Source organism: Hyperolius riggenbachi, chromosome 11 (assembly GCF_040937935.1).
Source record: "Hyperolius riggenbachi isolate aHypRig1 chromosome 11, aHypRig1.pri, whole genome shotgun sequence".
NCBI classification, from domain to species: domain Eukaryota; kingdom Metazoa; phylum Chordata; class Amphibia; order Anura; family Hyperoliidae; genus Hyperolius; species Hyperolius riggenbachi.
Window position 1 is genome coordinate 78,801,817 of NC_090656.1, and position 26,367 is coordinate 78,828,183.

General features: G+C 45.2%; 1 protein-coding gene across 1 annotated transcript in view; it reads left to right on the top strand.

Moving 5' to 3' along the window:
• Positions 1 to 26,367, top strand: part of SPON1 (spondin 1) — a 599,663-nt gene that overhangs the window by 142,987 nt on the left and 430,309 nt on the right. Inside the window, exon 3 of the mRNA XM_068259659.1 lies at positions 25,213 to 25,346. Within this exon, the coding sequence (XP_068115760.1) occupies positions 25,213 to 25,346 (134 nt within the window). The remainder of the gene's footprint in view (positions 1 to 25,212; positions 25,347 to 26,367) is intronic.

The following is a 26,367-nucleotide window of genomic DNA, read 5'->3' on the forward strand; positions in this document are numbered from 1 at the left end:
CACATGGCTGGTGTGGCTGGGAGTCTGGGACTGATAATCCACACAGGTTCAGAAGGATGCGCACGCGCACTGAGAGGCAGAATTTTTATGACAGCCAGAAGGGAGTCAGCTGACCAAGCCGGTCAGCTGACGATTCAACCAGTTCCCATTGGTCCAGCACTTAGGGGAGGCGCTAGAGAGCGCTGTGCTATATATACTGGGTGCTGGTCATTCGCTGGTTGTCTGCCGTTGCGATCACTACGTGGAAGCACTCAGACCTTTTGTTAGATTCTGTGTTACCAGTTGTTATATCCAGACTAGTTCCAGGGTGTTGATGATCAAGGACCTCACACCCAGATTAGGGACTTGTATTACCATTCCGTTATACTTCAGACTAGTTCCAGGGTGTTGATGATCACGGACCTCACACCCAGATTAGGGACTTGTATTACCATTCTGTTATACTTCAGACTAGTTCCAGGGTGTTGATGATCAAGGACCTCACACCCAGATTAGGGACTTGTGTTACCAATCTGTTATACTTCAGACTAGTTCCAGGGTGTTGATGATCACGGAGCTCACACCAACACTAGGCATTGTTTATTATCTGTTATGACCTTCTGCTGTCCTGACCACTCTTCTGATTACTGATTTGGTACTTCGCTATATCTGTTATTCTGTTGCCAAACTCTGCATGTTTTAGGATTACTGTATCTGTCTTCTGTCTTTGTACTTATCTGTCCGTGTGTTGCCGACCTGGCTTGCCCGACCTCGAGAGCTATCTCCCTACCTTAGAGATAGTTCACAGATCATTAGTGACACCCTCCTATTGGTGTCACTAATGCTCTGGTCCTTCCATCTCCTGGCCTGGCTCCTCCCTTCGGGATATTCTCAGGTTACTGGAAGGCACTTGTTCTCTTTTGCAGTATAGCCTACTGCTCTGATACCTGTTCTTCAGGTATTGCTCTCAAAGTATTTACTGTTGCACAAAAACACTCATATCTCTCCGGTGTCCAGAGGTTAGCGATATATCTGATTATCGGTGATACTGCAGATCATCAATAATCGGGTATACATCTGTATTCTTGGTGATACTGCAGATCACCAATAATCAGACCCTCTTTGTGTTACACCGATCATTACAGCTAGATCCACACTACACTGGATGCACACTTGTACATTCACAACGTATCCTGAGCAGTTTTTCACACTAAGCAAAGTTGTGCATCTAGTCCACAGCGGCCACTGTTCCAGCCATTCGGGGCCACCAGCAACACCATTCGGATCCTCTCCTGCTGGGTTGGGGGACAAGTGCCAGTACATAGATCAGAGCCCCAGCAGAAGCGGGAGGAGGGGCGGAGCACCCTAGCAACAGAGAGGATTCTCATTGGCCTACTACTCAACTGTTCCCTCTCCCATTCCACTTTCTTTTAAGTGGTAAATGTGAATGGATTGTACGCTTAACATAAAATCTGTAATTCTGGTTTATGATGCATAGCAAAGCCCCCGTAAGGGTATGTTACATTTCCAAAAAGACCTTTATAGTTTTTAAGAAAATTGATTTTAAAGTTCTAGTGCAGAGTGTGAGAAAAGTTTCCCTGGCCACCGACTTTAGCGCGGTTAATAGCAAAGCCCCCATATGTGTCAGAAACACCGAATTTGCATGATGTGTTTACACTGGGAACAAGAGGAAAACATTCAAAAAGATCTTATAGTTTTTGAGAAAATCGACGTTGAAGTTAAAGGGAAAAAATAGCAAAGTATAGCAAAGTCACCGCACTAGAATGACAGTATTAATGTATTAAGTGATGTATTAAGATGTATATAAATGTTTTTTTAATATATTTTCAGTGTGGGAAATGTAAAAAAAATAATGTGGGGTCCCCCCTCCGAAAACCTCTTTAACCCCCTTGTCCTCCATGCAGGCTGGGATGGCCAGAATGTGGAGCCCTGGCACCATGGGGCGTTGCACCCTGAGCTATACCAGCACGCATGGTCCATGGTATGGGGGGGCTCAGGGGGAGGGTGTGATTACCACACTTGTTTTATAAGCCTTGTAAGATGTGTCCCCAGGCTGTGAGGGTCACCAAGAAGGAAGGGTTGTGAACATTAAGTGGCCCCTTCAAAGTTTTGCTGGGGGGCCCCATGATTTGTAGTTATTTCTCTGGCCACTACTCCCCTCTGTTTCTCCATGTGTCACCATGGTCGCCTTCTGTGGCCATTTACCCTCTTTGTTACTCCTCCACCCACAACTTCTCTGTGCCTCATTGCTCCACCAGGGTCCCCCTCTAAGTTTACTCACCCCGACAAATGTCCCATGCAGCTCAGACTGACAAGCTCTCTATTGTCTTCTACTTTGGTGCGGAAGTGCCGTCATTGTAAGATTGTGTGCCTTTAAAGAGAAGCTGTCAGCCATACTATCTCAGAAGAAAAAAACAACAAATATATAAGTAGATAAATACTTCCTCTATTTACATAAAACATGTATTGCACACGTCACATTTTCATTTTAGTCATTTTCTTCAGGAACAAAAAATAAATACTTCTTAGCATTTCCCATTTTAACTGTGGCTATTTTGAAGTCAATCCTGATGTCATTTCCTCCCTTACTCTCCTCTTCCTGATTTCCCAGTCCTTCACTATAGAAAGTGCATTATCTCAGCATGGGAAATATTGGAACAGAGTTGTGGGAGGGGAAAACAGGAGGGAAAGATGCTGCATTTGTTAAGTCTGAGTGGAAAGTAGAGAAGCAAAAAAGGACAACCCAGCATGCCCTGCAACTTCCTTTTTGTGTACCAAATTTTGTGTGTACTAAATAAGAGTCTAATAAAATGGGGAATGATCATTTATCAAGAAGAAAAGTGATAGTGATTTTAACTTTTGGATTGCCTGGTTAACATCCTTATTACTTGTTTACCAAATCAAAATAAAGAATTGATTTTTGATTTTATCTAAATGGAAAAGGAGCGCTCCATAGTGTATTACTTTAAAACTTTGCTTTATTCGCAAAAAGGAAGCATACTCACAAGATATATGAATAAGATTCGCATATCAGCGGTGGGCTGGTCCGGTTAACTCCCGGCGACAATAACACACACGCTCAGATCTGACGAAGGTGCAGCGCGCCGAAATGCATAATGACGTCACACTCATGCTGTTAGAAGGCCCCGCCCACCCCCCTTGCAAGACGAGCTCCCAGGACAATGGAGACCGTGCTGCTGGACACAACATTTGTGTTATTGCCGCCTGGGAGTTAAGCGGAACAGCCTACCACTGATATGCGAGTCTTATTCATATATCTTGTGAGAGTGTTTCCTTTTTGCCAACAAAGCAAAGTTTTAAAGTACAGTAATACACTATGGAGCGTTCCTTTTCCATTTAGATTCTCTTTTGCAAATCCCTATCTGTAGCAGTGCAGTGTTGTTACTTTGAGGAAAGAAAAGTCTTTGTGGAAGTGAATGTTTGTCTGCATTGTGAGCGCAAGGATTTTGTGTTTCTTCTGGATTTTTGATTGTATGCCCGACAGTTACACTTTAATATGGACAGGTTGTATGTAGCTCTGGATGTATGTGACCCGGGGACCACCTGTACTCTGTAAAATCTTTGCAAAATATAGATTTGCATATTACAATGACAATACAATAATAATCTCTCTTGCATCATTTAATAAAAATGCCTTGTCTCAGGCAGCTTTCTCTAGGCCTAGTAACAACTGCAGTGCAGAGTAAAAAGACCAACTAGAAAAAAAGACAATTTACAAAAATAAAATGATTATATTTGCTGCTAGGCATACCAGTTATGCAGACGTCTTAGAACATTTTCCCATTCTACACTTGGGTCAGTGATGCACACACATATAGAATGAAATTAATAGTTTTGATTAAACTCTTTCCATAAGGCAGAACTGGAAGATAATAAGTTAAGGGAAATATTGCATAACTGTGATGATTACCATAGCATTGCAGGGATCGGATGTAATACATTTCCTATAAGAGACATCTGCCGCATACAAGCAAATATCTAATTATAGTGTAATTGTTTTCAATGTACATAAATTATTGTCTGAGAAGTGAAGGCAGCAGCTACATTTTTCTGCTTGTTTGTGATCCATATGTTAGAGAACTGAGATGCCTTCCAGAATGGAGATATCTGGAGCTGCATGCAAATGGTTTTATCCATCTAACTGTCAAACAGCAAAGTGACGAGTTGACAGCTGATTCATAAAATACAAAATTAATTTCTTAAAATTTGGGTTCAGTTTAAAATAATGATGATAGTGTTTCTAGGTAGGGCAGCACTGTGGTGCAGTGGTTAGCACGTTTGCCTTACAGTGCTGGGTCCCTGGTTCAAATCACAGCCAATGCATGCAGTTGTGGGTTTCCTCCAGGCACTTCTGTTTCCTCTCCTCCTAAAAACATACAAATACGTTAATTGGCATCCCCTAAATTAGCCTTAGACCACAATACATACACTACATGATACATACACAGACCTATTACTATGGTAGGGATTAGATTGTGAGCTCCCATGAGGGACAGTTAAGTGATGAGACAATATGCTCTGTACAACACTGCGGTAGATGTCAGCACTATATAAGTAGAGATGGCCCGAATGGTTCGCCGGCAAACGGTTCCAGGCGAACTTCCGGGGTTCGCGATTGGAGAACCGCAAACTTTTCTGGAAGTTCAGTTTGCCCCCATAGAGCATCATGAGGGTCTACTTTGACCCTCTACATGAGTTGTCCCCAACCTTTTCCGGCCCGGGAACACTTTCTGACCAAATTTTTCTCCGGGGAACAGCGGGGGGATGGGGGTGCGGGTGTTTGCACGACCTAGTGGACAGTGTCGTGCGCAGCGGGATATGGGGGGGAGGGGGGATGGGGTGCGGCTGCATAGCTAGCATAGTTGCCCCAGTATGGCTAGTATAGTTACCCCAGTATAGCTAGTATAGTTCCCCAGTATAGCTAGTATAGTGCCCCAGTATAGCTAGTATAATGACCAGTATAGCTAGTATAGTCCCAGTATGGATAGGTATTGCCCCAGTATAGTGCCCATTATGGGTAGGTAGTGCCCCAGTATAGCTAGTATAGTGCCCAGTATAGCTAGTATAGTGCCCAGTATAGGTAGGTAGTGCCCAGTATAGCTAGTATAGTGCCCAGATAGCTAGTATAGTGCCCAGTATAGTGCCCAGTATAGCTAGTATAGTGCCCAGTATAGCTAGCATAGTGCCCAGTATAGGTAGGTAGTGCCCAGTATAGGTAGGTAGTGCCCAGTATAGCTAGTATAGTGCCCAGTATAGGTAGGTAGTGCCCCAGTATAGTGCCCAGTATAGCTAGTATAGTGCCCAATATAGGGTCCTAGTATGGGTAGGTAGTGCCCCTCCCCCCTCCGCTCCTGTTACCTTATCATGAGCGGGCGGCCGCTTGTCCGATTAGATTCCCCCGTAGCCGCTCTCCTCAGTGGCATCTCCTATTACAGCCGCGCGCTCGGCGGCTGCTGTGATGAGCAGGAAGCGGTACAGCAGCTTCCTGTAGCGGCGATATGCATCACCGTTACCATGGGAACCGCTGTATCGCTTTCTGCTCATCACAGCAGCCGCCGAGCGCGCTGCTGTAATAGGAGATGCCACTGAGGAGAGCGGCTACGGGGGAATCTAGTCGGACAAGCGGCCGCCCGCTCATGATAAGGTAACAGGAGCGGTGGCCGCGGAGAGGGGAGAAGCGAGAGGCCAGACCTGCCGCGGCCCGGTGGTTGGGGACCCCTGGCGTACGGCACACCAGGCAACATCTCGCGGCACACTAGCGGCACACAACAGCGGTTGAAAAACACTGCTCTACATCACAGTCAGTAGGCACATTGTAGCCAATTAGGCTACACTGCCTCCTGGAGCCCCCCCCCCCCCTTAAAAAAGGCAGGCAGCGTCAGGCATTGGACTTACTCACTAATTAGAGAAGGGATAGCTGCTGCAGACTCTCATAGGGAAAGCTTAGTTAGGCTCTTGTAGGCTTGTTAGCTTTCTCCTGGCTTATTGTTATTGTTAAAAAAGCACCCCTCAACAGCTCTTTTGACAGCTAATCTTGTTCTTGTGATGTATTTTTTTTTTGTGTCCCACAGACACTTGTGTTGCATAGACAGTCTTGCTAATTCCTACTGTGTGTGCCACTGCCAGGCCCAGCACATTCAGTGACTACCTGTGTGTGTGACAGGTGCACATTAAAATACCCATCACTGCATATACCTACTACCTGTTGTTCACTTCAGTGCACCCACCTACCTACGTGAGCACGCGCATTGTCACTGAGCCTGTCCAGTACCTGTCTGTGTGCGACAGACACATGCGTCCCCCCCCCCCCAGAGTCGTTCATGGCTACAGGAAGGCAGAGGCAAGAAAGCAGGAATTCGTTCGTCCCTGCAGAGCGGGCACTGACAGAAGCAATGTCTGCAGTGCTCCCCGCTCTGCTTTCCTGCAGCCACGACCAACTCGGGGGGAGGAAGACGACTCGTGTCTCCGGCTGACTGAAAGCCAATAGCAGGGAGGCGGGGGGTGGAGCCAGCACCGGGGAAAATGATCGGAGCCGCCGGGATTCGGCTCATTTCGGACATTGGCTGCAGCACCACCGCCACTTCGCACATTGACCGGCCAGAACCCGAAGAGGTCAGCCACAACGTGAAGTGGCCAAACTTCGGGTTCTGGCCGTAACATATACACATGCAAGGTGTTTTTAAGCACTGGGCTTGAAAACCGTCACGGCCTGCACTCTCGCCATGGTGCGCACCAGTCCAGCATGGCCGTCACTACACAAACAGCTGTTTGTGGTCCATTACACAGTGAGTTTGGTGTGTCAGTGTGAAGCAGTCTAATTACACTCTCTGACTGATGTATACACATGCAAAATGTTTTAAAGCACATTAGGCCTGCAATTTAGCATTCAATGTGATTTCTGCCCTTAAAACGCTGCTTTGCGTAAAATCCAGATTTTCCCCCGGGACTTTTGGCATCTATCCCACTCCGCCATGCCCCCCTCCTGGTGTTAGACCCCTTGAAACATCTTTTCCATCACTTTTCTGGCCAGCATAAGTGTTTCTAGTTTTCAATTTCGCCTCCCCATTGAAGTCTATTGCGGTTCGCGAAAGTTCGCTCGAACTGAACTTTTGCGGAAGTTTGCGAACCCGGTTTGAACCGAAAATCAGAGGTACGGGTCATCTCTCTATATAAGTACTAAATGATAATAGCTATGTTCCTTAGCTTGGAATGAAAAGGCAATTAGAGTTAGTCCTCGTTCCCTGCTTGTGTATTGCTGTGCACATTTTTCAACAACACTTAGTCTGTGACAAGCAAAGACATCAGAATTGCATAGACCTACACTGTCTGGAAGCAGGAGATTTGGGCGCATGAGACAAGTGGACAAAAAGGGCGCCCCATTCACTCCCATTATAAATATCGTTTAATGGGTGCCGAACAGGGAAAAAAAGGCGCCGGAGATTAACGTTTTACAAACGGCGCCCGGAGATTTTTAAAGTTTTATAACTGTGCTTGTGATGATTTAACTTTACACAATCAGCCCGTGATGAATAACGTTTATAAAGATACTAAACATATTTATCCTGTTTAATTAAAACATTTAACATTTTAACCCTTACTGTTTGTAAAACATTATTATTCATAAAATAAAGCGATCAGTACGTAACATAAATTGTAATATATTTTTTACAATCACTATTTGTAAAACATTTCTAAAACATTATTATCCACCCCAAAAAAAATTAAATTTTTTTATTTAAATGTTTTAATTATTAATGTTTGTAAAACATTATTATCCATAGGGGGTCTTAGGTTTAGGCACCACCAGGGGGGTCTTAGGTAGTGTTGGGCGAACACCTAGATGTTCGGGTTCGCGAACGTTCGCCGAACATCGCCGCGATGTTCGGGTGCTCGCGCGAACTCCGAACATAATGGAAGTCAATGGGGACCCGAACTTTCGTGCTTTGTAAAGCTTCCTTACATGCTACATACCCCAAATGTGCAGGGAATGTGCACCTTGGAAGTGGGTACAAGAGGAAAAAAATATTTGAAAAAGAGCTTATAGTTTTTGAGAAAATTGATTGTAAAGTTTCAAAGGAAAAACTGTCTTTTAAATGTGGAAAATGTCATGTTTCTTTGCACAGAATGGAGAGACAGCCGGCACCATCCAAGTCAATAATGTTCTTTTATTGAGATAAAAACATCTCAGCAGGTCACAGCGACGTTTCGAGGAAATCGCCTCTTTATCAAGCTCGTGCTGAGGACAAGTCACAAATGAACAATACAAGTTGGCGCTTATATATCAAACATGGAAATGCAGCAGCCAATCACATACACTTTACACAATGCCCAATCATAATAGTCCGTAAGTTGCCGGACCTGATGGGGAACTTAGAGGCTGCTGCCTCATAGGTACATTCAAATGGGGTCCCTCCCATCCCCCGACACCCACCTTGGTAAACCGCCGCGGCCCCTTCCGCCCGTCGATCACCACAATCTCCTCCCATCCATCCGCCCATGGCGGACCTGACAGGGGACTAAGTGGGATGGACGCCTGTGTGTCCGCGCTCATGCGCAGACACTCTGCGTCCAGACGGGCGGATGGTGACGTAGGCGGCTAAAGAAGCCGCCATGCGTCACACGTTGATAGGGCGGGGCAGCGGTGGCGACCAATAGGAGCGCTCAAAATTCAATGCATAGTAAAATACGTGTCTATGGCGTACACGGCACATTAGCATATGTAAACAGTCATATTGTAAGGCACAGTGCATAATATATATGTAGCAAAAGAACATACATAGGGCACTAAGATCCATGTACATATAAGCACTATCGTAGAGTCACATGCTCTCCCTACTAAGTACATGCCCAGGGTGAAGAGAATGCAATAACGTTATATGAGCCCAATAAAAAATGGTATGGACATATGGAGAAAGATCAACAGGGGAAAACAGGGGGGCATAAGGGAGGGGGAAGGGGGGGGGGAAGAAAAAGGAAAGAATAATTCTAACCCAACAATACTAGATTGTAGAGACAATCAGATGCTAACATTGGACAGGACACTGTGTCCTGCCCAATGTTAGCATCTGATTGTCTCTACAATTCCCCCTCCCTTATGCCCCCCTGTTTTCCCCTGTTGATCTTTCTCCATATGTCCATACCATTTTTTATTGGGCTCATATAACGTTATTGCATTCTCTTCACCCTGGGCATGTACTTAGTAGGGAGAGCATGTGACTCTACGATAGTGCTTATATGTACATGGATCTTAGTGCCCTATGTATGTTCTTTTGCTACATATATATTATGCACTGTGCCTTACAATATGACTGTTTACATATGCTAATGCGCCGTGTACGCCATAGACACGTATTTTACTATGCATTGAATTTTGAGCGCTCCTATTGGTCGCCACCGCTGCCCCGCCCTATCAACGTGTGACGCATGGCGGCTTCTCTAGCCGCCTACGTCACCATCCGCCCGTCTGGACGCAGAGTGTCTGCGCATGAGCGCGGACACACAGGCGTCCATCCCACTTAGTCCCCTGTCAGGTCCGCCATGGGCGGATGGATGGGAGGAGATTGTGGTGATCGACGGGCGGAAGGGGCCGCGGCGGTTTACCAAGGTGGGTGTCGGGGGATGGGAGGGACCCCATTTGAATGTACCTATGAGGCAGCAGCCTCTAAGTTCCCCATCAGGTCCGGCAACTTACGGACTATTATGATTGGGCATTGTGTAAAGTGTATGTGATTGGCTGCTGCATTTCCATGTTTGATATATAAGCGCCAACTTGTATTGTTCATTTGTGACTTGTCCTCAGCACGAGCTTGATAAAGAGGTGATTTCCTCGAAACGTCGCTGTGACCTGCTGAGATGTTTTTATCTCAATAAAAGAACATTATTGACTTGGATGGTGCCGGCTGTCTCTCCATTTCATGCAGTGTGATCCGGAGTGCTGCTGGATCTTGGCCTGGCACGTCAGACTAATTCAATACTAAGAGGAAGTGCTACACATTCTCTTCTACTAAATGTTTCTTTGCACAGGTAACATGCTTTTTGTCGCCATGCAGTCATAAATGTAATACAGAGAAGGGGTTCCAGGAAAAGGGACCGGTAACGCTAACCCAGAACCAGCAGCAGCACACGTGATGGAACAGGAGAAGGAGGCGCAGGAGGAGAAGGCCACGCTTTTTGAGACACAACAACCCAGGCCTTGCATGAGGACAAGAAGCGTGCGGATAGCATGCTTTGTACCGCCATGCAGTCATAAATGTAATAAAGATAAGAGGTTCCATAAACAGGGACCACGCGGCAACGCTAACCCAGCAGCAGCAGATGTGATGGAACAGGAGGAGGCGCAGGAGGAGAAGGCCATGCTTTCAGGCGCAACTCAGGCCTTGCATGAGGACAAAAAAATGCGTGCGCAAAGCAATGCAATGAGTAGTTTTCAGGACACAATGGGCTATTCGGAGGAGCTATTCCCACCCCCACAATCTTCTACCTGTGAAAGGTCAATGGAACAGCCACAAATGTTGTGCCCGGATTCACAACCTTTTTCTGTGGAAAATGCACCTCGCACTGAAATGCAAGGCGAGGCCGAGGATGAACATGACGTCAACAACTCAACATGACGCAAAATGGGGGAGGAACAGAAAGCTGCTTTCAATGTTTTGAAGGCCTTAATTGCCTCCGGTGGCCAGTTAGATGCATCATTCATCACACCCAAATCCCAGAGCAATGTGTGCAGGAATTTGAATCGCAGGAGGTGTACCGAGATCATCTGGACAAGTGACCAAGTGACCAAGTGACAAGTGACCAAGTGACAAGTGACAAAGTGAAAAGTGACCAGTGACAAAGTGACAAAGTGACAAAGTGACTGACAAAGTGACAAAATGACAAAGTGACGAAATGACAAAGTGACAAAGTGACAAGTGACAAGTGACAAAGTGACAAGTGACAAGTGACAAAGTGACAAGTGACAAGTGACAAAGTGACAAAGTGACCAGTGACAAAGTGACAAGTGACAAAGTGACAAGTGACAAAATGACAAAGTGGCAAGTGACAAAGTGACAAGTGACAAAGTGACCAGTGACAAAGTGACAAGTGAGAGGTTGTTCTGGGGAGCTCTACTCCACTGCACACAGTCACATATGAGGAGAGGTCTCGTCGGGACTGCTGATCCTCCTCAGCTTGCTCAAAGCCTTGAGGGTTCCTGAAGATCCTCTGCTTGGAGTTCGCCGGGGTTCAGCTTGGTGTCGGGGTCGGCGGCGTCCTCCTCACTCCAACGTGGCAGATCTTCTGTTGAAGGGAAAAAAAAAACATTTTTAAAAGTCCAGTACCGCTTCTGAAGGACTCACCAAGAGATGTAGGAGCGCTTCAATCTAGCGCACCATCGCTCGCTGGGTGATGTCCCTCCCTACGCGCTGGAATTCTACGCTGCACATGCTAGCACGCTTTTGCGCAGTGCCGAGGCGCATTCCAGCAGCTAGCTACCAAGCTTCTGTGGATCTGATTGGGCCACCATGTTGGATCTCTGCCAAGTCCTCCAAAATTTTGAGCAATCCACGTTGCTTGTCCTGAGCAGTGACAACTCTACAGTCAGCATTACAATACCACTGCTGTGTTTACTGAAGAAATCAATGTTGAAGATGGAAACCGCTGGCATGATGCAAGTGGGGGAATCTGAAGATGAAAACGATCAGCGTGATGATACCAACATCAGGCAACCTGCCTCAGGAAACGCTGGTCCCAGCTATGACAAAGAACAGGACGAGGAACAGCTGGAGTTGGAGCAGGAATTGGATGCCCCCACTGCCGAGGGACAGAGCGGTGCACGTTGACTTCCACAATTTAGCGGGAATGGACAGCAGAAGAGGAAGAAAGTGATGCTGGTGACGAATATGGTGCATCACAACAATCACAACGCTCACAAGAACATGAAGACAGAGGAGTCTGGCAGGATTCTCTGGCACACATGGCTCAATTCATGCTAGACTGCATTGAACGCGGCCCGTGCATTATTCACTATTCATTATTATTCATTATTCTGGACAACACCAATTACTGGGTTTATACCCAGTTTATACAAACACAATGTTAAAAAACTGATTGAAGAAAGTGTCAGACAGGTCAAAAATGGAACAATTCCAGCAGGCCCTTGAGGATGGAGACTTTAGAGAGGAGATTGACATCCTCCTCCTTCTCTAGCCAGTTGTACGCCGACAGACTGACTTCAGCAAACCCAGGAGGACCAGGAGGGCAGCAAAGAACACAAGCTGCTGCTAGTGCCCAAAAGGGAATGGTATTGGCAGTGTCCTTGGATTGGGAACATTTTCTGACACCCATGCAGCAGCCCACAGAACAGCAATCGGGCAGTTCCACGTCCTCCAACACCAATCGCCTGGAGAAGATGGTCAAGGTCCAGGACTACATGTCAGATGGCGTAGCTGTGTTGAACAATCCATCTGCAGACAGACGGTGAGTGTGACAGCACAGAAGGACCATGGCAACTCACTCATAGTACCACAGTTTGATAGTGCTGCCCAAAAAATTATATGGATCCGTGGACCCGGGCAGTACTGGGAAGTGGGAACGCAGATTTTACTACCTAAACACACGATACAACATGTTTTCCGGGGTCGGACTCTGAGGCACATACAGATGGTCCCGATCATCATCCTCATCATACAACTCTTCTCCTGAGTCTGACCCACCCACCACCTCTGCCACCCCAACATCCCCAGACACAGACCCCTCATCGTCCTCAACATTAACTTGGGATGCTGGCCTGAGCCAGACCTCCTCCTCCACATCAGGCCCCATCATCTCCTCAATGGCAGCCCTCATTAATCGCTCTGGCGACTGACCGATGGACACAACGTTCTCCTCCGGGGAGGGCTGCTGCTGACCACTGGCTGCTGGGGTGGATGTTATAGCTTGCGTGGGGCGTTGGCTGTTGCTGTTGTTGGGAGTGCTGCTCACAGCGGAGGTCTCTGAGGAACTCATGGTGAGCTCATATAGTGGTTGGCGGTGAGTGGAGTATTACTGATCCCAGCAATATACACACTGACTGGCAGAGTACGCAATGCTATATAGTGTGGCTGAGCGGTGTACACAGAGTGGCAGTAAACACAATGCTATATAGTCTGGCTGAGCCGTGTACACACAGTGGCAGTAAACAATGCTATATAGTCTGGCTGAGCGGTGTACACAGAGTGGCAGTACACACAATGCTATATAGTCTGGCTGAGCGGTGTACACACAGTGGCAGTACACACAATGCTATATAGTCTGGCTGAGCGGTGTACACAGAGTGGCAGTACACACAATGCTATATAGTCTGGCTGAGCCGTGTACACACAGTGGCAGTAAACAATGCTATATAGTCTGGCTGAGCGGTGTACACAGAGTGGCAGTACACACAATGCTATATAGTCTGGCTGAGCGGTGTACACACAGTGGCAGTACACACAATGCTATATAGTCTGGCTGAGCGGTGTACACAGAGTGGCAGTACACACAATGCTATATAGTCTGGCTGAGCGGTGTTTACAGAGTGGCAGTAAACAATGCTATATAGTCTGGCTGAGCGGAGTACACAGAGTGGCAGTACACACAATGCTATATAGTCTGGCTGAGCCGTGTACACAGAGTGGCAGTACACACAATGCTATATAGTCTGGCTGAGCGGTGTACACAGAGTGGCAGTACACACAATGCTATATAGTCTGGCTGAGCCGTGTACACACAGTGGCAGTAAACAATGCTATATATAGCGTGGCTGAGCGAGGTACACAGTGGCAGTACACACAATGCTATATAGTGTGGCTGAGCGAGCGGTGTACTACTGTTCCCAGCAGCGACACACAATGACTAGGGGGAAACCCTGGCTAGCGTGGCTGGAGCGCGAACTACCCTGCCTGCCTACCCAAAGCTAAACCCACAGACAAATGGCGGCGATATGACGTGGTTCGGGTACTTATTTACCCGAACCACGTGACCGTTCGGCCAATCAGAGCGCGTTCGGGCCGAACCACGTGACCCGTTCGGCCAATCAGAGTGCGTTCGGGGTCCGAACCATGTGACCCGTTCGGCCAATCACAGCGCTAGCCGAACGTTCGGGGAACGTTCGGCCATGCGCTCTTAGTTCGGCCATGTGGCCGAACGGTTTGGCCGATGTAAGGCTTGGTGATGTATTCTCCACAGTCAGCATACAACGCATGAGCTGACGTGGAGGAGGTACACACACTAGCACAAGGAAACAGGCTATCCCTAGTATAGTGGAGGGGAGGACTGACTCCAAAAGGATATTGTGGCGCACAGAGCCGGTGCAGATCCGACAGCCACAAACAATGCTTTCGCTATAACGTCTCAGCGCAAAGTAGCGCTGAGCGCATAAACCAGAACTGAGGAGATCAGGACAGGTAGACAGAATGAACGCTTGCTAGCTAGCCGCTACTTAGTGACAGCAAGCGTCCACAACAAGACAGACTGGAATGAGGCAGCCAAAGCGTAGCGGCGATGGCGTGCCTCACAAAGACAGGACAGGATAGTCAGGAATTAGCAGGATCAAGATAGATGAACGTAACACAGATAAATATACAAATAGTATGATTTCCTAGCGTATTACAATTACAGCTATCAATGAAACTATTTGTAACGTCTGACTAACATATGTATATATCGGCAATGAACCGATATATGACATAAGCAGGAACACTGACTTAGGACTGGAACGATACAGGGAACAGGACTCAGAAGGATTTGCTATCTCTTCGCAGAGGTGAACGCAATCCACAAACGGTAACAGGACAGGATTCAGAAGGATTCGTTATCTCCTCGCAGAGATGAACGCAATCCACAAACAGGACCAGGAACAGGATAACTAGCTCAGCACGGGTGATCAACGTGCTAGAACTGACTAGCTGAACACAGGATATAAACAGTTCGTGTACGTATATATCAGCGTCACTGATGTATCAACGTAACACGAATACAAGGAAAATAATAAACGTGCTGGTATGCATATATATGGGCAATGAACCAATATATGATGCAAAACCAGCAAAGTATCTTTAGAACAAGAAACACGATCGGGGGCTGAAGCGACAGCAAGACAGGCTTAAACTGAAGCTATGAAAACCCGAGGAGTCCTGCAGGAAGCAGATCTTTATACTGAGGTCATCCAATGGGAGCAGACATGCAGATTCCCACACAGGTGAATGATAATCAGTCACAAGCTGACAGCAGGGAAAGGCAGACAAAGCTATGCAGCTTGCATGGAAAGAGATCAGAACTGCCTGAGCTGCAGCACTACTACTTCCAGCAATACCTGCTGCAGCAGCGATCATGACAGTACCCCTGCCCTTAAAAGCGGATTCCAGACGCTTTTCAAAACTGAAATTCCCAACAAAACAGTCTGACTGATAATTCATGATGACCGGGACAGCCCGGCAAGACCAAATTCCAGAATCAGTCCCCACAAGACTGGACCCATCAGAACCAGAACCTACAGAACCATGCCCATCAGTACTACAAGCCCCAGTGTGACACCCATCAGAACCATGATTTCCAGAAGAAAGCCCTCCGAAACTCCCTGAGCGATACCCACCGCCTTCCAGGAACCGTTCCAAAACGCCAAAGCCTTTGCAATGTCCACCGGGACTGTCTTTACCAACACAAAACCCACTGTTGAACCAGTCCAAGGCACCAGGACAAGTTTTCTCAGAGACCTCCCAGAACACCTTGAAGCTCCAAAGAGATCCCCATAGGTCAGAACGCCCCTTAGGCTCACATGGAGAACTATCAAGAACCCCTATGGAACCTAGGGCAATTCCCGAGTCAGGGCCACAAGGACAAACATCAAGATCAGGGCTTTCAGGGACTAGAACCATCTCTGGGCATGCAGGCAGACTGGCAACATCAGAACATGTTCCCACTAAGGAAGCATCAGAGCACGCTAACACCTTAGACACACTTGGGCATTCTGGCACACAAAGAACATCTGGGCACACTGGCACAAGAGAAACCTCTGGGCATGTCAAGGAACTGTGAGCCTCAGGGTCAGCCAAGACAGGACCAAAACCAGGACTGGCCCAAAAAAAATCATCATGACTAGACTTCGCAACTACTGGACTTTTACACGAGAATGCAGGATCAGACTTAGATGTCGCTGATTCCAGCAAAGTCAGTAACAAATCAGATTCAGGGGCACTAACAAGACAGGACAAATCTTCTGATGTATGCACTGAACCAGATAGGGACTCCACAACTACCTCTGGACTGGACAGAGACTCATCTAATACACTGGATTGGAGCTCATGAGGCGCTGCAGAACAAGTCAGTATTGCAGCAGCCCCCACTGGACTAGGCAAAACTGAGAAATTCCCTGGACAGGAAGGGGACTCTGGAACCTCTGCCACAGCGGCCAGAGAACCAGAATATTTCAGGATACAGGGCTGGGTTTCAGGAACACTCATTAGACCGGACTGAAATTCTGAGATTTCTATTATTTTGACCAGAGAATCAGAATTATCCATGTTACAGGGCAAAACTTTTGAAACATTCAGAGGACCGGGCTGGAGTTCCTCGGCTGTTACAACACTGGAGAGGGACTCAACAACATTGGTTAAATCAGACTGTGTACAGGGCAAGGTATCTAACACACTTGCTGACGAGGACAATATTTCAATGGCTTCTGCTTCGCTGGGCAGAAATTCATCAAGTTTTATTAGAGCAGACTGTAATTCCAAAACAGCTGCTAGACAAGTGAATATTACTGCAACACCAACTGAGGTAAGCAGTGCCTCAGACTCCTCTGCTAGAGGGTTTGAAGTAACCAAAGTACTGGGTGAAGCATAAGACTCTGCGACCACAGCTTCACTGGACAGGATCACTGAACAGTCCATATTGCAGGGCAAAACCATGGAAGCACCTGCTGGACAGCATAATGATTCTGTGACCTGAGTTTCATTGGAGAGATCTACTGCACAATTCATGGTACAGGGCAAATTTACTGGAACATTTTCTGAACACAGTAATAATTCTGCAATTTCGGATTCACATAGCAGACGCTCTGAGTTATTCACGAAACTAAAGTGAGGTGTAGAAACAGGAAGATCAAAACACAATGTTTGCGCATCTGAATCACCATTCAATTGGAAAATTGGAAAATTCAGATGCTGGGGTTCTGAGGTTTCTGGACAGGATTGCTGGGACTCGGAAACTGATGTAGTGCATCTATTGGCATCTGCTGGATCAGACAGGAGTTGAACTTTATTAACACAGGTAATTTCTGCAGAAGTGTTTGCAGAGACAGGCAAGATTTTTCTGGTGTCTGTTTCACTGAACAAAGACTCATGAGTACTGGCTAGGCTGGACTCAGAAGTCAGCAGGACCTCTGGATTCTCTGCTGAGAAATTTGTGCAGGGCAAAGTTAAGAAAGTATCAGTGGCTTCTGTTTTACTGGGAAGTAACACTGAGTTATCCATGGTACAGGGTGGAGTTACAGGAACATTCACAAGACATGGCAGGGACTCAGTAACTGGAGAAGTGGGACAGTCTCCAATTGACAGTGTGTCTTCCCTGGTATCAACTGATTGAATCGCATAAAAATCGTCCAAAATCATTTTCCACACATCGATCAATGGAGCCACAAAGTCATACCCACACACACCAGTTTTTATTAGGTTATAGGCAGACTTAATGCATGCATTCAATACTAATTCACTTTTTGCACTGTAAAATTGACAAAATAAACTTGAATCATTCTTCCATTCATTGACCAGAGCTTCCATCTCTCCTTTCTCAAATGGAGGATTCCAAGCATACTTAACAGGCAGATCATAGTTTGCAGATATGATTGTGGCAGGGACATATATTGGGTTAATTAGCAGGTGATTGGCAGATTCCTTATTCTTAAGAATCTCCAATACCTGTAGCAAGTGTTGAACTGTAGTGTATGCAAACTTTCCTTGCTTCACAAATAAGTTGATTTGTTCAATACTCTGTAATATGTCCTCATAATCATACTCAGATAATTCTTTTAAACAAAAATCTTTATTTTCCCTAGCCAGTGATGAAAGTTCATTAGTAGTTTCATAAGTCCATTTAACTCCCCTGAAAGACAATTGCATTTCATTATCTGTTAATGGCAGAATCTCATTATAGGTCTCAGTCGCTAAGGATAACGACTCTGCAGATCGGACACGTTTCTTAGAACGTTTGCGTTTTGCCTTAGACCCTGCTGTTTTTGGTGATTTATTCAAGGCTGCAGGAACATTATCAGTAACACTTTCTGCTTGCTGATCATTTTTGCAAGCAATTGAAGGAGCAGCTGATTGGCCTGCTGCCAGGAGTTCATTAAGAGGAAAAGACAATGGAGCTATGCGCAACCAATTGTGAATTACAAAAGCTATAAATTGCAAAGGACTTTGTCTAAACTGGGTGTGATCTAAGACATCGATTGCCCAATCAAAAAGTTTGCCCTTAAAAAGAGCACAAACGATCCAATCAGACCAGGTAGAAATTGCAGAAGCCCGGAAGTCGGGATTGGCCAGAACTTTAACCAATTCTGATATAAATTTGTCTGTATCTTTAGGACCAAGCTTTTCAAATGTTTTAAAGGAGCCGGACCCCTGACAAACAGTGTCATAATTTCTGGAAATCCCCCCCACAATAGGGATTGGTAATGTGGTTTTCATAATGTAAGGCTTGGTGGTGTATTCTCCACAGTCAGCATGCAACGCATGAGCTGACGTGGAGGAGGTACACACACTAGCACAAGGAAACAGGCTATCCCTAGTATAGTGGAGGGGAGGACTGACTCCAAAAGGAGATTGTGGCGCACAGAGCCGGTGCAGATCCGACAGCCACAAACAATGCTTTCGCTATAACGTCTCAGCGCAAAGTAGCGCTGAGCGCATAAACCAGAACTGAGGAGATCAGGACAGGTAGACAGAATGAACGCTTGCTAGCTAGCCGCTACTTAGTGACAGCAAGCGTCCACAACAAGACAGACTGGAATGAGGCAGCCAAAGCGTAGCGGCGATGGCGTGCCTCACAAAGACAGGGCAGGATAGTCAGGAATTAGCAGGATCAAGATAGATGAACGTAACACAGATAAATATACAAATAGTATGATTTCCTAGCGTATTACAATTACAGCTATCAATGAAACTATTTGTAACGTCTGACTAACATATGTATATATCGGCAATGAACCGATATATGACATAAGCAGGAACACTGACTTAGGACTGGAACGATACAGGGAACAGGACTCAGAAGGATTCGCTATCTCTTCGCAGAGATGAACGCAATCCACAAACGGTAACAGGACAGGATTCAGAAGGATTCGTTATCTCCTCGCAGAGATGAACGCAATCCACAAACAGGACCAGGAACAGGATAACTAGCTCAGCACGGGTGATCAACGTGCTAGAACTGACTAGCTGAACACAGGATATAAACAGATCGTGTACGTATATATCAGCGTCACTGATGTATCAACGTAACACGAATACAAGGAAAATAATAAACGTGCTGGTATGCATATATATGGGCAATGAACCAATATATGATGCAAAACCAGCAAAGTATCTTTAGAACAAGAAACACGATCGGGGGCTGAAGCGACAGCAAGACAGGCTTAAACTGAAGCTATGAAAACCCGAGGAGTCCTGCAGGAAGCAGATCTTTATACTGAGGTCATCCAATGGGAGCAGACATGCAGATTCCCACACAGGTGAATGATAATCAGTCACAAGCTGACAGCAGGGAAAGGCAGACAAAGCTATGCAGCTTGCATGGAAAGAGATCAGAACTGCCTGAGCTGCAGCACTACTACTTCCAGCAATACCTGCTGCAGCAGCGATCATGACAGCCGAGCACCATCAGGTGTTCGGCCGAACTCGAACATCACCCGAACAGGGTGATGTTCTGCAGAACCCGAACAGTGGCGAACACTGTTCGTCCAACACTAGTCTTAGGTTTAGGCACCAGCAGGGGGGTCTTAGGTTTAGGCACCCCCAGGGGGTCTAGGGGTTAGGGATAGGTACAGGGAGGGCTTTGGGGTGGTTAGTTTTAGGCACCACCAGGGAGGTCTTAGGTTTAGGCACCACCAGGGGGGTCTTAGGTTTAGGCACCACCAGGGGGTCTTAGATTTAGGAACCACCAGGGGGGTCTTAGGTTTAGGCACCACCAGGGCGTCTAGGGGTTAGGGATAGGTACAGGGAGGGTTCTGTGTGAGAGTAGGGTTAGGTATAGTTTTAGTACAATTTTAATTATACTAATCAACAGTTATTATGAATGTACTTATATTAATATCATTGTTATAAACAATATTTTCACATTTCATTATAATAATAAACGATAAATCAAGATTATCCATAACAATATATAATTATAATGTTTACACAAATATTACTGTTTTTTTAACAAACGTAATTATAAGTTTCAGTTTAGAAACAGGGAAGATTAACGTTTTAAGAATTGTCGATTTCATACACATTATTTAATGATTTATAAATTCTTAAAACACTATTTGTAAACAAAATTCTACACAATATTTTTATAAACGATAATACTGCTTATCGTTTACACCACGCGCCCTTTTTTCCCGACGCCCTTTTTTGATGTACGCACAGCCTAACGTTCCAATTTAAACCTTGCAGTTGGATTAGGAAAAGCAACGCATGGTTGCATGCATGTTTGCCCACAATGCAGTACGATCTCATTTTTTATAAATGCATTGGATCTCCATGTCATCTTCACATGATGCTCGACCACCTGCGTTTCAAACAGGGTACAGCTGGGAAAGGGGCCTATAGCAGGCTGGAGGTTTCATTTCAAGTATTAGGCCTCTTTCACACCAAAACGGTGCGTTTTAGGGGACGTTAAGGTCACATACCGTGCCCCTAACGCAACGCATGGTGGTGTTGACGTTGGACGTCAGATTGAACCGCTTTATGAGGCTCTTGGTGCTATCCTGGGAAGTCTGGATCTTTTCAATGATTCGGATGATTCGAATCGGATCATTGAAAAGATCCGGATCTTTGAACTGAATCTTTGAATCATTTTACTAGGGAAGCAGGAGTGCAGCAGAGTGAGAGGTGCAGGAGAATGAAGGCACATTGAGGGTGCTAATGGGGAAGGGAGAGATGCAGCAGGAAGATTGTGCTTGTGCACAGAAGCTGCAGTTCCTGTTTCTTCCAGACATCCACTTCGAACCGAATCCTTCATTGTGATGATCCGGATTATTCGACTCATAAAAAAGATCTGGATCGAAGATCCGAATCGTTCATGATCTGGACAACACTACAGTGCAGTGAATATTAATTAGCCATGTGGCTAGGAACAATAGTGACTCTCCCCTTACTAAGCATGTGCAAACAGTCTAACACAGCTAAAACCACATATAACGCAAAGCATGCTGCACTTTATTTCAACGTCCAGCGTTACACTGTAATGCAACGTGGGCACTCTGAACAGCCCATTGATTTTTCATTACTGTAAGTTGGGCTGCGTTACAGGCTGCTCTAACGTGCACCTGTAACGTCCCACTGTGAAAGCAGCCTTACTGAACATAGAGGCACCCAATAGTATATAAAACAATTAAAATCAATTTAAAAACAGGAGAGGTAGTATTTGGCGTACTTTTCCTAAAGAATAGTAGTCAATATGACTTTAAAGCATTCAAACATGTTATTGTACAGAAACGATAAAACTTGTTACATGGGCTTCACCTGCTTCTTCAGGTCAATAACGCCTACCAAAAATGTGCTGTGTGACTTCTAGTAAAAAGATACAAGCGCCTTTAAAGAGTTATTGATCTGAGGAGGAAGGTAAGGCTCATGAAACACTTTGTTGTACCCTATTACTTTGCAATAACATTTTTGAATGCTTCAAAGTCATATTGGCTAATGGCTATTATTCTTCATTAGAGGTAAACCAATTACTACATCTCCTTTTTTTAAACTGATTTTATATACTTTTGAGCAACTACCTTCAATATGTTTGTTTACACTTCTGTTGGGAAGTTGTTTTCCTGGCCAAATCCCCTTTCAAGACTTCCCTAAGAACCTTCTGCATGCCATATTGTTGGTTGCATTCAGTTGCAACCAGGAAAGTGTGAGTAAACTCCTTTACTCTAATTGTCTCTCCTGATACAGAGCCGTTGCACTATTGACTCCTGTGCTGGAAGGCATCCAGTATAAACAGATAGGTGGATCTGCTGTATAACCATGGAGTGTCTGTGTTGGAAGACATCCAGTATATGCATATAGGTGGATATACTGCATAACAATGGAGTTTGTGTTGGAAGGCATCCAGTATATACTGATAGAAACCATGGTGAGAACTTAATTAACTGTTACTGCCACACGGGTGTGTGTCTCATGCCCGCAGCAGGTGCTGCTGTAGTCACAGGGACGTGAGACTCATGTCTCAGTCTAAGGGGCTGTGCACGTGATCGTGCGGGTGGAATCCTGTGATGGTCCCGGCGATAGAGGTAATTGGTGGCAGGGAACAGAATCCCCCCCCCCCCGATCATTTTTTTATTTTGTACTGCTAGTGCCACCTGCTTTGTACTGCTTCCTTCCGCTCGCTCTCTCCCACCGCTCCCGCCGCCGATTGTTAGATGAATGAATGGGAATCCATAAATCTCCTGTCTAGGTCCATGTGATCGCCAGCATCAATGAGATGCCTGAGTCACTTCCGAAGTAACACAGGCACGCATTACTTCCTATTTAGCATACTTATTGTACGCAAAAGGAAATAATGCGCAAGGACATCTTGTGGCCAAATAGTAAAATTACACCTACATACATTAGGGACTAAAAATGTTTTAATACGTGTGTCAAGGGGGTATATTGTTATCAAATTATGGGCTTGTAATTAGTGATGGATGTACAACTGAAAAATGAAAAACTGAAAAAAATGCACCTTAATTTCCAAATAAAATAGTGTCACCATACATAGTATTACCGTATATACTCGCATATAAGCCGACCCGCATATAAGCCGACCCCCCAACTTTTACCTAAAAAACCAGGGAAAAATGATTGACCCCCATATAAGCCGGGGGTAGGAAATGCTGGATTGGTGCAGGCCGCGTGATCCCCCCAGTGTGTCCCAGTATAGCTAGTATAGTGCCCAGTATGGGTAGGTAGTGCCTCAGTATAGCTAGTATAGTGCCCAGTATGGGTAGGTAGTGCCCCAGTATAGCTAGTATAGTGCCCAGTATAGAATCAGAATCAGAATCATTCAAGTTTCTTGGGTCCACGATCTCAAACGACTTAAAATGGGACAACAACACTGCCACTATTGTCAAGAAAGCACAACAGAGAATGTACCATCTACGGCAGCTGAAAAAGTTTGGCCTACCTCAAAATCTAATGGTGCAGTTCTACACTGTAATCATCGAATCAACCATAAATTCATCTATGACTGTATGGTTCGGCTCCTGCTCAGCATTAGAAAAGGGGAGGCTGCAGCGCATCATCCGATCAGCGGAAAGGATAATTGGCTGTAGCTTACCTTCCCTGCAGGATCTTTACACTAGCAGGTGCAGAAAGAGAGCAACCAAAATTGCCTCTGACCCCTCTCACCCAGCTCACTCCATCTTCCAGCGCATGCCTTCAGGAGTAAGATTCCGGTCAATCGCTACCAAAACCTCTAGACACAGGAACAGTTTTTTTCCTCAAGCGGTAGCCATACTTAATGCTGAACCACGTTAGAGCTGCTAGGACTGAAAGTAATCAGCACAGAACTAAACATGAACAATTCTCACATTGCTTACTGCCACTATACTTATAATGTCCTTAACTTGTAATATTCACACTGTCTGTCCTTGTATTGTTTTTGTTTGTGTTTGTTAAGCAACTGCCAAGACAAATTCCTTGTAGGTGCAAACTTACTTGGCGAAAATAAATTGATTCTGATTCTGATTCTGATTCTGATTCTGAAGTATAGTGCCCAGTTTAGCCAGTATAATGCCCAGTATAGCTAGTAAACTGCCCAGTATAGCCAGTAAAGTGTCCAGTATAGCAAGTATAGTGCCCAGTTTAGCCAGTATAGTGCCCAGTTTAGTGATCCCCGTCCGCCCGCAGCTCCCTCCGCGGCCGCCGCTGCTATTACCTCTTCAGCCGGCGGCCGCTTCCTCTACTGCGGGTGCCCCTCTTGCTCTGCTCTGCTCGCCGTGTATCACAGCAGCGCGCCCGGCGCTGCTGCTGTGACGAGGCAGGAGAGAGCGGTTCCCCTGGAGAGAGCGGGCGGGGGGCTCCGCGGACCACCACCACCACCACAATAGAGACTCGCATACAAGCCGACCCCCCCAACTTTTGACCCCCTTTTTGGGGGTCAAAAATTCGGCTTGTATGCGAGTATATACGGTATGTACTAGGGATATCATTTGAATGTTGCAATAACCGGGACAAATGGGCAAATAAAATGTCTCACTTTTTACCAAAGTAGGACATCTTATTTTAAAACTATAATGACCAAAAACTGAGAAATAATTATTTTTTTTAAATTTTTTCTTATTATTTACCTATTACATTAAAATGCATTTAGAATTAAACAATTCTTAGCATAATGTACAACCCAAAGAAAGCCTAATTGGTGGCAAAAAATGGGTATAGATCATTTCATTGTGATAAGTAGTGATCAAGTTATTGGGGAATTAATGGGAGAAGCACTGAAATGTTACAATTCCTCTAGTCCATAAGATGAAAACAACCCACAGGCTGAAATGGTTAAGTCTCATGGTGGTAGAAAAGAGTGTCATGTAACCAATTAGGAGAGAGTGGTTGGTCTCTTGTTGACTGTATCCATGGGCTCCCGTGTGACCACACAGGTTGTACATATCAAAGGCGGACCCTGATAAAAGTCAAAAACTGTTCTTAGTACTGCTGAGATGGTTTTTTAATCACCTGCAGTTCTGAAAGTGAACATTTGCCATCTGCAGACTAGGACAGAAATAAGACAGCAATGAATGCAGAATCTATAACCTTACCCCATCTAAACACGCTATAAAACAGGTATCATTCAGTGTTCACTACAGCACTGGAATGGCAATGTAATCAGTATGCACAGGTTAAGCTTCCTTCCCTCCAGTTATTTTATTACGATTGCTCAATGGGACATTACTCGCTAATAATCTCTTATGGCAAGTTTAGTGGCAGTACGTAATTAACCATGAATTTTAATTTGCAGATTATAGATGATGAAGACACACAGTTTATGAGTAACTGCCCTGTAGCTGTTACAGAGAGCACTCCAAGGCGAAGGACACGGATTCAAGTCCTCTGGACCGCTCCCGCTATTGGCACTGGCTGCGTCATACTTAAGTAAGTAGAGTGGTTTTTATGCTTTACATGATGATATTGGAGGATATTGCAGGCTTTTCAGTAGGGCAAGGAACAATAGTAACCCTTTAAATGGACCTGAACTCTTGCATGGGACAGAAGGAAAACATAGAGAAATGCACCCTGTATGTATTTAGAGAGTTTAGCCTGTCAAAGTCTCCCTCATCTGTGACTAATCACATGTTGTAATTTGATCACTCAGCTGTGTCAGCTGACTGATGTGACAGAGAAGCTTATTTGTAAACACAGGATGTTAACTATATGTCTGCTTCCATGAAAGCAGGATGTAGACACACTGCAGATTTATTGCAAGATTTGTATCAGCTAGAACAAAGCTGATACAAAAAGGTTATTACGCTGTTGCGTATCTTATAGAGCAGAGAGGAAGTTATGAGTTCAGGTCTGTTTTAACAATATATATTAATCCACCATTCATGGATCTAAATTAATTAATCTGAAATGTATTTTTTTAAATAATTATTGTTTTATAAGTAAAAATAAGCATATGAGGTAATTCATTGCATATGTAGTACCTATAATACATAGTACATTAGTAACATAGAACTGGGGGTCATATTTTTACTTTCAGTTTAATTTGCTTTATTTTTAAGATTTGATTCTAAACAGCAGCTGTGACACTCTTCTGCCAAATCTTTCTTGGTGAGCTCTAAAACAAACATAAGTAATGACCCTTTGGACTTTCTAGCACTAAAATCTTATCAGAAGCACTTTCAGATAAAACTCTTTTGGCTTCTATTTACTTTTAAGGAAACTGGTCTACATTTTTACAAGCTGTCTGATAAGATGGATATGTACAAAAGGATCCGCAATCCAGACCAGGTTGAAGTAAAAGGCTGATATCTTTATTCAAAAAATCCACAGACATGCAATAAAATCACAGGATCAACTTACGCGTATCGGGCCTACCATCTGCCCTTAATCGTAGTTAAATGGTAGGCCCAATACGCGTGAGTTGATCCTGTGATTTTATTGCATGTCTGTG